The sequence below is a fragment of the Aegilops tauschii genome, chromosome 6 (assembly GCF_002575655.3).
Source record: "Aegilops tauschii subsp. strangulata cultivar AL8/78 chromosome 6, Aet v6.0, whole genome shotgun sequence".
NCBI lineage: Eukaryota > Viridiplantae > Streptophyta > Magnoliopsida > Poales > Poaceae > Aegilops > Aegilops tauschii.
In genome coordinates this window covers 46,760,941-46,774,923 of record NC_053040.3, presented here as the reverse complement: position 1 = coordinate 46,774,923, position 13,983 = coordinate 46,760,941, and the positions used below count along the sequence as shown (strand labels likewise).

Below are 13,983 nucleotides of genomic sequence, written 5' to 3'. Positions count from 1 at the left end.
CGGATAGTAGTTTTTCCTTCCAACCCCTGATTTTCTTAACAACATGTTCAATACGGAATATAAAACAGTCCGTTTTATCAACCCCCACATTTGCTGGCAAGCCCAAGTATTTGTCATTCAATGCCTCCGTCATTATATTCAACATTGCACACAATTGTTCTCTGATCTCTACCTTTGTATTAGGACTAAAGAAAATACTGAAGTTTTCCATGCTACCCAGTTGTCCCAACGCAGCACAATATAAACCTAGTAATGGTTTCAGGGCCACCGCATTATGTTGGTTGGCTTTGATCAAGATGAGTGAATCGTCCGCAAAGAGAAGGTTTGTGACTGGCAGGGCGTCCCTACAGACTTTAACTTTTGATATGTTTCAGTTCTCCTCAGCATGCGTAAGCAAGGCATTCAGCCCCTCTATGCACACCAAAAAGAGGTATGGTGATAGCGGATCACCTTGCCTCGACCCTCGATCTAGTCGGCTTGAAACTCTCAGTTTCCTCTGCATTGATCTTTACTCTATATTCGACAGTTGAGATGCATTGCATAATCAAATTAACCCACTCTCGGCGAAAGCCCAATCTCAACATAATCTCCTTCAAGAAAGAACTGTTTTCGGTACTTGATTGATCGTGTCATGCAGAGAGTGGTTGGAAAGAGAGGCAAACATCATTGGGCGATAAAGAAATCCTTCTCAAATCAGTTGCACAGGTTATACCATCATATGAAATGTCAATCTTTAATATCTGACTCGATGTTGCACTAATGTTTGGGGGGGGGGGGGGGGGGGGGGGGGGGCAGTGACAACCAAAAGAGAATGCATTCATGGAAATTATGTGCGCCGATGTGCAAAGGAGGTATAGGGTTTAGAGACATCCACTGTTTTAATTTGGCTCTTCTAGCAAAACAAGCATGGAGATTAATAGATAATCCAGATTCTTTGTGTGGTACTGTTCTGAAGGAAAAGTATTTTCCTAGTGGAGATTTGCTCAATGCTAAATTAAAAAAAAAAAGGGAGCTTCCTTACTAGACAAGATCTCAAGGAGCTGCATGTGTTTGTCCTTTCGCTTTTTTTCTTCAGAAAGTAACACTGCCGATGCACTCCATTAAACTGAAACGCTGGACAAGTCGGCAGCACACAGATTCAGTACAAACTGAGGTAGATGGCCAGCCCACACAATCTGGTTGCCATCCCCCAACAGAGCGCCTCGCACATACATTTTCTTTTTACATTGTCATATGCAACACACGGCAATTATTTAATTGTCATGTGCTTGCTTCAGCTTGTTGAAGCAGCGCCAAAGCTTCAGCATGTAGTGCAGAGCTGACTCCCTGAAGATAACCCGACCCCATCACAAAGAAAGCCCCCGATTCCGCGGTAAGCCACCTGTCAGATCATTCCTCACAACAAAACCCCAGCCTCCTGAAAGAAAGGGAAGCTTCGCGGAACGCCCCATCACAATCAGCGTCGATTTTAGCATGGCTGAGCAAAGGGAACGCCCGCAGCAAGGAACTGATCTTTTCATTTTCAGAGATTTGTATTGCAACCCGTACGTGTACAGAGCTGCGAGAGACCACCTCCTGTAAGCAAACGATACAGCCTGAAACCTCAACCTGACACAACATGAGACACAAGCAAACGATACAACTGACAGGTGGGCTTGCCTTGGCGTGCTTGCTTAAAAGGCACCAAGCAAATGAACCGCAAGAGTAACCCAACACTTAATTATTAATCCAAGCAAGTCACCGTGTCCTCATACAGAACATAGATGATAGACAGGTAAGTTTGTAAAGGCCAGCACAGAGGGCCAAATTATGGGTATAGCACATAACAGACCCCATGAACAGCATAGAAAGTGGAAGAACCTACAGCACCATAACCATTTTCTGCATCGCGGCCTCCGGAATTCAATCCTAGATACCTGCAGAACAGCCAATTTCATCAGTCAAATTAAAGTTATGTATCTCAAGACATTCGGAGAAAAAACATTATACTCCCTTTATCCCAAAGTAAGTGTCTCAACTTTGTACTAACTTTAATACAAAGTTGTACTAAGCTTGAGACACTTATTTTGGCACGGAGGGAGTAGTTATGTATCTCAATTTTTTGTACGACTCAAACAGTACACATTAACTTCACTGGTCAATGGACATGCCAAATGCTCCGAACTGAACCGTCTCAGCGGCCAGCATCAGCGGACAAAACCGACATTACAAAACAGAGAATCGCTACAGGAGAACGGTTCATTTTTACCACCACACCTTCAACTCTTATTGTTAGCATATTCTCAAGTTTTTAGCTACATCTGTTATTCCGTTCTCAGTGAAGGCAAAATCAAATAAAATCAGTGGTCCAAATAACTTCCACTAATAGAAAAAGGGGCTTTTGGCCCGGTTGGTGAGGGCCTTTAGTCCCGGTTTTTGAACCGGGACTAAAGGGTCATTACCATAGATTAAAATCGCGGGAGAAACGATTTCGCGGCGGCCTCTCCCAGCAGCTATAGCGGCCGCCGTAGCAGGCAATCACGGCAAATAGCGGAAATTTTTCTGGTGGGGGAGATGATTCTGGAGGGATTTGTTGATTGTTGAGCCATTTATAGGGATATGTGGAGGATTTCGCGGCAGCAGCCATAGCGTAGCGGCGAGGCTCCTGGGCAGCTATAGCGCAGCTATCGCAGCTATTTTGCGGGCTATTTTAATCTATGGTCATTACTAATGCCTCCCCACTTTAGTCCCGGTTCTTACACGAACCGGGACTAAAGGCCGCGGCCACGTGGCGCTCCACCTTTAGTTGAAGGAAATTTTATGATTTTTTTTTGAAAAAAAAATTTAAATTTTTTTTGAATTTTTTTTATTTTTGAATTTTTTTAACCTCTAATCTCTAATCACCATCCCTCATCACTGCTCAATTTATCCTCTAATCTCTAATCACCCCTCATCATTCCAAATTATACCTGGCCATGGGAAGCTCGGCCCGAAAAAGCCCGGCCCGATGCTGCTCCCGGGCCGGGCTCGGGCCTAGATTTTGAGCCCGGTGGCCGGGCCGGGCCGGGTCCGGGCCCGTCGTTTTTGCACTTTTCTGAAGGTCAGGCCGGGCCGGCCCGGAGCCCGACAGGCTTTTCTGTGTTCGGGCCGGGCTTGGGCCCAGAAAACAGGCCCGATGGCCGGGCCGGGCCTGGGTTTTTTGCATCGGGCTTGGCTAGGCCCAGCCCAAGGTATGGCCAGGTCTATTCCATATCATGTAACTTCCCGGACGGTCACCCATCCTCTCACTACTCCAGCCTGAGCACGCTTAACTTCCGGGTTCTATTCTCCCTCGTTTCCAAGTCTGCACTTGTTGTTTTCCTGATAATAGTAAGATGTCAATCCTATTAACCCTCAGGAATTTAGCTTGAGCATGAAGTGACACATTCCACTGTTTGAGTTTGAAACTACTGTTTTAAAAAACAATAATTATTTAGTAACACTAATATTTCTTGAATAATTAGTAACACTAATAATTAGGTTTTTGAGGATTTTGAAAATGTTTAACGGGGTTCCCCCTGTTAAAATCGGATGTAACTTTTCGAGTAGATGATTTTTCATATAAAAAACTTTTTAATCCGAGTTCGTATGCAAAAGTTATGCCCATTTTACAAATTCCAGAGAGATTTTGCAAATAAAGTCGAAATTCATATTTGTAAATTTTCCGAACAACTAGACCACATATCACATGGGAAACTTATTTTATTTTATTTTTTTGACATTTCCATCTTTTTTTTTTGTTTTTTCTAAAACTGAAAAGGCGGTCGGGGGGGGGGGGGGGGGGGTAGAGTTTGAAAATGGGACCTTTAGTACCGGTTCGTGCCATGAACCGGGTTCGTGCCATGAACCGGTACTAATGCCTCAAAGCCCATTAGTACCTTTAGTCCCGGTTGGTGCCACCAACCGGTACTAATGGGCAACTAATGCCTCAGCCGCACGAACCGGGACCAATGCTCACATTAGTCCCGGTTCGTGACTAAACCGGGACTAATGTGAATCTTGCCCTGTGACCAAAGCCCTGTTTTCTACTAGTGTCCACTACAGTGAAATACTGGATATCCTAGCTTATCAAATCATTTGAAATATTCCTTGTTATCATGGCACACAAGGGGCTCATGGGGCAGCAAACCAAAACCATCTAGTTTAGAGCTCATAGACATACTTTTCAGAAATGTACGAGCTAGCTAGTCTCTCACAAATAAAATTTAATTGAACTCATGTAGTAGAAGCCTCAACTAAGGGATTGTGCATTGTCTTATTAATAGACACAGTTCCCTGGGCCCAAAATAGATGCATTATTCTTTCTTCACAACAACAAAAGAAATGCTTTGACCACTAGTTTACTGATAATATTAATATGTTAGTAAAAAAATACAATTTGTGACAAAAGCAGTGTTTACAGTGAATCTGTTAGTCATGCCATTTCGATCATATGTTTATAAAGTCTTAAACACCAAAAGTGACCAAAAGTGCAGAAAATAGACTGCCAGCAAAGCATTGATACATATAGCTTGGACCAGACAAATCATGTTAGTGGATCATGGCAGATTACATATGCAAAATAGATAGACACTGAGAGATATGCTGAGAATAATATTTAAGCAAACTGCCTTGCACTAGAACAATCATCCGTGAAACTGCAATAAATTGAGCAAAATGATAAATAGAAATACAAAAATTAATGAAAGCATACTCTTCGAGTATTCTGACAACCATCAGCTCACTAGGTACAATAATGACCCAAAATAAGCAGCCATGTGAAATGATATAGTTATCCCGTTTATATGAAGGAAGCATAAAGCAAATGGTCATGCATAGTTATCAAATACTCACGTGGAGGTAACACCATATAAATCGCATTAGGATTTGATAGATCCATAACCACGAAAAACTAATCAAAGGCATGTAGCAACTAGTAGAAGTAAAACAAACAAAAAATACGTCCATGAAGAACATAAAAGAGGATGTATTGATTATGCTACCACTTAACATATTCACAGAGGGGAAGGATAATGAGTTTTGAGTCATCTGGGAGCTAGAGGGGGAAAAACCTGCATTATCAGAAGGAACTGCGGGACTACTAAGGAGGTAAACTGAAAGCATGGCAATTCGATTGAACAGGAAGGCAACCAGAAGTATTCACATCCAGTAGAGAGGGGATAGAACATTAGCAAATAAAAGAGAAGTCAGGTGGTTAAAGGCATAAGGAAGAGAAGCAGGGCCTGGAGAAAACGTCAAAGATGCAGTCTGCCATCCATGCAAGGAGGTGACCGGGTGAACATGTAAGCAAAGAGTTGTGGATGATAATAAACAGATGAAGACAGTTTGCTAGCTCTGACTTGAACAACAAAAATTACACAAGTGAAACTAAACAATAGACCAATTGCAGGCCATCGCCTGGCTGCAGAGAACATACAAAATTATATACCACTAACAGATTTTTTTTCTAACAAATCATAATCATTACATACTACAGAAAACAATCGCTACATGTTGAAGAGGTCATCAAGCAGCAAAAGGAACAAGTGATATGACACTACTTAAACTTGTTAACTCAACAGGATGAACCATATATGCCATGAACCAATTATCAAAAATTAACTTGGTTTTGTTACAATGAATATCTGAAGACATGCTTTACCTGCAGCATAGACACTTCTGAATGGATGATAATGAGAAAGGGGGTAGGTTCCAGAAAGCTTCTTGAACTCCATTGACTCAAGCTGGACCATAAAGACAATGTGATCTGTCCACACTAATACCACATTATTTTCCTCCTCGAGCCCTGGTATCAACATGTCAGTCTCATCAGAATTCAGAGAAAGTAGCTTGTCCAGTTCAATGGTTCTTCCAAGCCCCCATGAAGCAACACCATCACAATCAGTCTTCATCTTCCACAATTGGATGCTGCAGTCTGTCTGGATGAGTAAACCAAGGCCACCACCCTCTGCCCGCATAATCAAGAACATGTACTGGCCCTCTTCAAGGATATGCACTGGCACCCGTATCACAGCTAGGCTTTGCTTCTCCAAATCGAACTCGAGAATTCCATCCATATTCCCAGCAAGCTTCCAGTAAAGTGAATCCCCAACCAGCACAGCAGGCTTGTCAGTAGAAACCAAGGTGGGAGCATCACTCATTAGAACGTCAGACGGAAGCTGTGTTGAGACAAGATCGCCCCATGCGCCGGTCTCTGACGAGTAAACGCAGGCCAGAGCTCGATGGTGTTGCTCGTCGTCGTTGTCTGCCACTGCCAACACCACCTGGAAGTGCTGGGCTTCGTCTCCGGCGGCACGAGCACGAAGCACCGCCCCGTTGATCGTTGTCCTCTCTGCATGTGCCGCAACCCCCGGGGGCACGACAAGGCGGTGCTGTTCGCCGGTGACGGGGTCCCACACGAGGATCTGGTTCTTAGGTTTGTTGAAGACGAGCACCAGGCCATGGCGGCATCCGAGGGACATGAACTGGTCGCCGTCGCCGCGCTGCAAGGAGAAACGACCGGGGGAGACACAATCCGGGGCGTCGAGAGTGGGTACGAAGGGCAGGGCGTCATTTCTGCGGAAGAAACCGAGGAGGGGAGGGCTGCGGCGGTGGTGGATGCGGAAGCGGCGGGACAATCCTGGGTCGGAGACGAGGAGGCGCCAGCGCTGGCAGACGGTGGAGGCGCGGGGCAGGGAGGAGGGCTGCGGGGGCAGGCGGACGAGGATCTCGGGGAGCAGATCGTCGTCTTCCAGTGGCCTCATCGCCGGCGAGGGGGGGTGGGGGTGGCGGCGGCGGCGGCGGCTTCGCCCTCGCTGCTCGTGCCGTCGTGCGGGCTGTGAGAGATGTGGTGCGTGGAGTCGAAGCAGCAGCAGCCCAAAATGAAATGTGGAAATGGATCGGCCCAAAGTTACACCGAAGATATCCTTTTGTATCTTTCTTTTTTCCTCACACGAGTGTGTGTATCATATCTCTCATATCTACGCTATCAAAGTCAGCGCAATTATTAAAATAGCAAACATGAATTTTCCAATAGCCACATCAAAAATATATACATAGAATTACTAGGGACATCTGATCAATCCAATTAAATCACATTAGACGACATCTGTCACACAAGCTAATGTCTCAGATTAAATGTCTACCGGTGAACCACCTCGCGCACTCTCTTCGTCCCTATCCTTGCGATACCTTACCACTCCTCTTGTGTTGTCCGGACGTGAGTATGGATTGTGGCCGTTGCCCGCCGCACCTCCTCTGTTGTCCCATGGGCACGAGCGTGGATCACCACCGCCGCTGCCGTTGGTCCTTTCCTTTCCCATGGGCGCGAGCGTGGATTGTCGTCATCGCCGTCCACTCCTCTTCTGCTACCCCATGGACGAGAAGCACTTTCACAATTATGGAGATTAGGGACTTGATCTTTGGATTAATAAATTCTTGATTTGTATGCCTGCGTTGTTGACGTGGTGGTTGTTGTGTCTTGGGTTGGAGGACCGGGAGCAACTCCTCCATGTTCGGACGCTGGCACACTTTTTAGTTCGTGCATGCATCCATCTTCATCAGTTCTTTCTTTTTCTTCTTCATCTGCTCTCAAAGTCCGTTGGGTCAAAAATTATCAAGATGGGAATAGCTCGCATCCAAAGCTGGATCCAAGCAGAAGCTAAATGGTCGAGTTTTGACGACCGGACGTCTGATGATCCGTCGTGCGGAAGGAAGCCTATGGAGGAGCGGCTCATGATCCACCCCTATGATCGGCAAGATAGCCGACAACGATCGTCATAGTGCCTAAGTGCCAGCCTTCCACGCTAGAGATCTAATCACTGCCATTGTTCATGTGTGTCTCCGTGCTTCTAGAGTAGTAATTGTTAGAAATCTCATATCCAAGATTAATCTATATATGTATTTGTACATTTATATCTGTGTCGTCGTGTAACTTAGAGAAGTATATATGCCAAGTTTCTGAGAACAGTACGTTTTAAACATTGAATATGATCAATTGCGTCAAAATCTAGCATTGGCTAATCTTCTATTTGCACGGAGAACTTCTCATTGAGAATGCTGGGTCAGCTGACACGTTCTCAAAGTGATGAGTATAGACTTATGATTCAGCCACCTTTCTGTTCCTTTTCCTTGTCTAACTTTGTTTCTATAGATAGAATCCTCATGATTCCTCTCAAACGTATGCTTCTATTTTCCACCGTGCGATGGGGATCCAACGGCTTTGGGAAAAGAACAGCCCCAAGATTCCCGTGCCGCAACTAAACCACACCTGCCAAGGCGCTCTACGGAGGCGGCGGCGGCGGCGTGCTCCACCGCATTCCGCCCCAATCCGGCGGGCTCCGTCCGCCTGCTCCGGCGAAGTCCGGCCGCCTGCCCCGTCCACCTCCTTTTCAACCACCCGGACCTCCTCCCGCCGGCATCCCCCGTGGGAACGGCCTCCTCCGTCGCCTGCCTACAACGGCGATGCATTTCTCCAGGCGCGCGCAGATGGGCGGGCCGGAGCAGCCCCAGCCACGGCCGACGGTCCCGGCGGACTCCCTCCCCTCCCTGCCCCGCGGCCAGGAACCCGCCGACGTCATCCGCTCTGTCATTCCCCTTCTTCCAATTCCGGCCAATTGGATCCCTGCGGTCATACTCAGGTTGCTGAACTTTAATTTGCTACATCGTTCTACTTCTAGAATGTGTTGAGTAGACCACGTAATGGTTCTTCAACCAGCATCCTAACAATTTTTTTTTGTTCATCAGGACATCCAAGTAGGGACTTGAATTCATGGACATGGCATCATCCTTATTACTCCTACAAGAGACATCCCCGGCCGGCCGGCGGCAGTACGGTGACGCAAAGAACCGGTCCGACGTCTGCTCCCTGCCTCAGCAAGCAAGCGAGGGTGCGTGTAGATTTGTGACCCAACTGAAGTATGCCTCTGCATTTTGTTATTCTATTTCTTTCTTATCTTATTATGTGTTTAGACTCCAAATGTAGGTTAGGGATCCAGAATACACCGTGTCCTGGAATATAACGGCAAAAATAAAAGAATCTAGCAAGTGATATCTATGTATTCTCATGAAAAATATGGAATGTAACGGCGGCATGGCAAGTGCAGAGACCCCGACGGAGTCAAGATTACATTTCCTTGTATTGGAACATCCAACCAAGTGAGTGAGCCCAGCCCACACAACCGAGTAAATCAGTGAACTTCCCTGAAAAAGGAAAAGTAAATCACTTGACGTAATAGTACAGTTTCAATACCAAACTCGATCACATTCTCACACCCAGTCGTCCACTGATCCTATTGAGTGATTCTGGAAACTTGTATGAAAGCTCGCACAAGTTCAAATGGCTAGCACTGAATGTGTCCCTACTTTGTACCATGGTACATTTATTCTTGCTAAATTATGGTGTGTCTATGTAATACCCAAGGGTCAAAGAGAGTCTTACACTAAAATGCCACATACAACTAAAGGAGGAGAAGGTTAAATGACCAATGAACGTGCTAAAGCATAAAATTCACAGTGTTTTCCTTCACCTCATAAGGTAAAAACTGCTTGGATTTATGAGCATTCTTTCATCCTTCTCCGTGTACTCAGAGATTTCTTCTATTTCAATCAGACCGAGAAAGCTATTTGTCTCAGTATTACGCTGTATCCAAGGATGCCTCGAAAGCTTCCTTAATCTGCTAAGCTCCTCAGATACCTCTTTCATTGAGGGCCTATTGTCACTGCACATTTCCAAGCATTGCCTAGCTAGATCTGCTACCCCTACAATCAACTCCATGTTCTCATGACCTTTTATTTGATTGTCGAGCATATTATCAAGATTGTTCCCCTTCATAGCCAGCAGGAAACTCGACGACAGGCTCCGGCATACCTCAGGACCTTCAAGTTTCAGTGGTTCCTCCCCAGTTAGGATCTCTAGAAGAACAACACCGAAACTATAAACATCACTTTTGTCTGTCAAGCAACATGTCTGCATATATTCGGGGTCCAGATAACTACATGTCCCTTGAACCATTGTGACGAACTGGGCTTTGTCATTTGGTGCTACTATAGATGCTCCAAAATCTGACACCTTTGCCATGTAATTCTCATCAAGAAGGATGTTAGAGGTTTTCACATCACCATGTAGAATTGGTGGGTTTGCATAGGAATGTAAAAATGCAAGCCCATCAGCTGCCTAATTGACGATCCTTAAAAGAGATCTGAAAGGGAGTTGCTGTTTATGATTCTTGCCATGAATAAGATCAAACAATGTTCCTTTTGGGATGAACTCATATACTAGCATGGGGACTTCCACCTCAAGGCAACACCCTAATAGCTTGACAATGTTCTTGTGATTGATCTGGGAAAGAATCAACATTTCTTTGCCAAATTCCTTCTTCTGCCTATCATCAACGAATGCGCACCTTTTAATTGCCACTGGAGTGATATCCTTAATTATTCCCTTGTACACAGTGCCATTGCCTCCATGTCCAAGAATCAGGCTTTCGGCAAATTTATTTGTTGCTTGTTTCAGTTCTGCTTCAGTAAACACTGCAAATGAAAGTCCCTGATCTGATTTCATCTTCTCAAACAATAGCATCCCTCCGTGCTGCTGAAAATACTTTTTTTTGACGTTCGCAAGCTTTCTTCTCTCAAATATTACACGTATGCAGAAGATGATAATCACCAGGATGACAACACTGATGCTAATGCCTGTAAAAATCAACATGAAAGGTGTTTCTGTTAGTCAAATTGATCCCACAATGTATATACTAAAAGCATAGATTTTTTTTTTTGCTGTGGTAAAGTGGATTAAACGGTCATGATGCAATATAATTATACCTTCTAAAAAAATTCACTGATGCTTGTTTCTGGACTTACTTTTTTGAGTTTTTGTCAATTTTCCTCATTTCATTTATTTATTTTAAAGCTTCCTCGGATAGACTTGTTGCACGCCCAACACAAGGAGACACGCCACTATGTGCTTGCCTGGGCTGTGGTAGTTCTACTATTTGGGCCCTCTTTTGCTAAATGTGATTAATATCTTTATGTACAGTTGGACATTGTTTCCTACACAAGAAAACAAATGCTAAAAACATCTAGTAGTTTACCTATGATTAGGGTGATGTCTGGGTTACAAGATTTTGTTTCCATTACAAATTTTCTGCCTGGAGAACATGAACAATAATACCCTCCTATAGTGTTGTGGCATGTTGCAGACTTTGGGAATATACTTGAATTCTTCTCGCATTCATTGACATCTGCAACAACAAAGAACCGAATTATTTGGGGTCAAGTGATTGATTAAATAGTAATGCATGAAAAAAAATCGGCATTTGTGTATTCGCAAATACAGATTTTTGAATGGCATAATAAGTGTAATGTTTGCCATTCTTCCACCAAAGTAAAAATGAGGTAAATATTCTAATTAGATGAAAAAAAGAAGCAAAACAGATTGTAAAACTCAAGCATTAACAGGAAACTCAAGTATTTCCAGGCATCAAAATCGGGACACACAGTAAGTAATGGTACTTTCCTTACAAACTATTAACAGGAAACGATGATCTGTACCCTGTATATTACTCATAAAATGATTGCGCATGGTCTAAAGATGCACAGGGAGCAAAGAAATGAACTTGCCTCTGCATCCGTCAAAGAGGTAAGGGTTCCCTTCATAGCCGTCGGTGCAGTTGCATAGATACCCTTGGCCATTGGTCGAGTTCAGACACATGCTGTTGCTGCTATGGCACGCGTAAGAAGGCATGTCTCTGGCCACTTCACACGTTGCATTTCCGACCACCCAGTCCAGCACCAGTGGCTTCCGCCCATCGTCGGTATCATTGAACCTTGTAGTTGTTATGTAGTCCGAGCTGAAACTAAATGTCTCTGTCTCCACCATGGCGGCATAGCCACATGGGTTGAAAAGCATACTATTGGAATTATGGTAAACGTCATAAAAACTGAAGCTATAGCCCCTTAGACCCTTTGGTATATCGTTTTGGCAGCAGCCTGCGCCAACACAAGAACCATTTGTCAGTGCTGCCGGGCTCTCACACACCGCTGCGCATGCTGTCGTATACTTTGCAGTGCTTCCCAAGTTGTTGATGTATGCGAGCGTGTTGCAGCCAATAACTATGAGCTTGTTGTGTACATAGGAGAAGCGGTACGGGCTTTGCGAGAAGTCAAGGGACCAAGCGTTGTGTACCATTGATCTTGAAGTTATATTGTAGCAGTATGTCGAGATGTCGGCGAAAACACGGACTTGACCGCGGGGCACTGAGATGCTCAGAACCTCCACCGCCTGAACAAACATGAACGGCTTGTCAGTTCCATCGGCAGTCCTCCGGCAAATGATCTCGAAACCTTTAATAGCACAGCCAATACTAATACCAAACGTATAAGGGATGTCGACATCACCACATTGTGTTTTGCATCCGGGGCCTGGCTGCGCTGATGTAGAGGCTAGGTGCAACATGACTGCAACAACTACCAGTAGCACGAAAGCCATGTTACTTGTCTGAAACTGGAGTTGCCAAGAAGATTCCGCTGCACAGCACTACAGGAAAAGAGAAAAAAAAATAGTGAGCAAACTAATGGCCATTCAATTCAACTCTAAAAGTTGTAGGGGACACTTCCTGTGTACTTTTCATTTCTATGCTGTCAAAATATACCTGCAAGTTTTAGCATGGCTAGACAATTTTAACAATGCTTTGTAAATATCAAGGTACTATAATCTTGTCCTACCTCCATTCCTAAATACAAGACATTGGGGCATCTTATATTTAGGAATGGAGGTAGTAGATGAAATGCTGTGAAAGATTCAGTTGGGCTTGCAATTTTAACATATAAATGACAGAAAATATATTAATACTACAAAGCCTTTTCATTTAATTTTTTTGAGGGGAAGGCCTTTTCATTTTTGTTTGACTGTCTGCATGTCTAGATTCGAATTATGCAAGAAAATGTTTCTTGCCTTTGGAATTCTGGCACTGAATTCATATGCATGACTGTACTGCCTTGCGCAAATATGAAGACCACGTTTCTCAGTTGTTCTTGGTTGTTTGCACAGTTAAACAGTCTAATATTTACTTCTTCAATACAGATAATTCTGTGCCGGAAGATTTTGCTGCTGTCCTGGCCATCTTGAAGACGTTTGGTGATGCATCCAGGCTGAGAACTAACATTGCGAAGAGTGTGGCTTATCCTACTTCCTGTGATGGTATCGAATTATATCGTATACTGTGTGATTTTGGTGGAGTGCAAGCTTATTGGCCATGGGTATCTGGGTTTGCCTGTAGGGTTCAGAAAGCCGAGCTATAGCCGGTTGTGCTTGACTAGGCTGCCGGCAAGCTCTCGCCATGGAAAGAGTGCCTTCTCAACAGAACATGGAAGACTGGTGCTTATTAACTGGGTGGTGACTGCAAATGCTACATATTTCCTGACCACCTTGTGGATTGGAGGCGAGTGTGCGCGCCAAAGATGTTTAGTCGAGCCCTTGGGCTGTGGTGGGAATGGTTCAGGTGTGATGATGAGAAGAGACCACGGAAGGACACTCAGACTCCGTGCGATGTGGTTAATAGGCAGCTCTTTTCCTGCCGCACCTCCATCTCCCTTGGGGATGGCAGCTTGGCCATTCTCAGGAATGACCGCTAGTTGGAAGGGGATGCTCCATGTTTTTTGGTGCCCCGGAAATCTTCAGGCTGGCACGGTACAGAAGTTGCCGGTTAAGGATGCGAGGGTTGTAGCGGATCAGTACTTAAGAGCATCTCTAGCCGCGCCCCCAACAGGCCCCTCCAGGTCACTTTTTCAGCGTCGGCGCCAAAAAAACGCTCCAGTTGCGCCCCCAGGACGACGAAAAGCGCCGGTTCGGTCCTTTTTTCCGTCCGGCGGTCTCAGGCTGAACCGGGCGCACTGGGGGCGATCGGGGGCTCCGGCGCAAGGGAAAAGCGCGGCTAGCCTAGACCGTCAGGTGAAAAGTCAAGATTTTCTTTCCCGACTCGCTTCCCA

At 45.0% G+C, this 13,983-nt stretch overlaps 1 protein-coding gene, 1 long non-coding RNA gene and 1 pseudogene across 3 annotated transcripts; 1 reads left to right on the top strand and 2 right to left on the bottom strand.

Annotated features, from left to right (window-relative positions):
* Positions 1-1,692: 1,692 nt before the first annotated feature.
* LOC109734768 (uncharacterized) lies at positions 1,693-6,797 on the bottom strand. The gene is made up of 2 exons (XM_073500985.1): positions 5,660-6,797; positions 1,693-1,916 (listed from the first exon to the last, which is right to left on the bottom strand). The coding sequence occupies exons 1-2, from the start codon at positions 6,759-6,761 to the stop codon at positions 1,909-1,911; spliced, it is 1,110 nt and encodes a 369-aa protein (XP_073357086.1). The 5' UTR covers positions 6,762-6,797; the 3' UTR covers positions 1,693-1,908.
* Positions 6,798-8,265: 1,468 nt separating this feature from the next.
* Positions 8,266-13,408, top strand: LOC120966138 (uncharacterized). Of its 2 annotated transcripts, none has more exons than XR_005759255.2 (3): positions 8,266-8,636; positions 8,743-8,885; positions 13,079-13,408. It is a non-coding gene; the product is annotated as an uncharacterized lncRNA (long non-coding RNA). The 2 variants fall into 2 exon arrangements; XR_005759254.2 differs by having other exon boundaries at positions 8,743-8,913.
* LOC109734763 (putative wall-associated receptor kinase-like 16) lies at positions 9,364-13,072 on the bottom strand (annotated as a pseudogene).
* Positions 13,409-13,983: the final 575 nt, after the last annotated feature.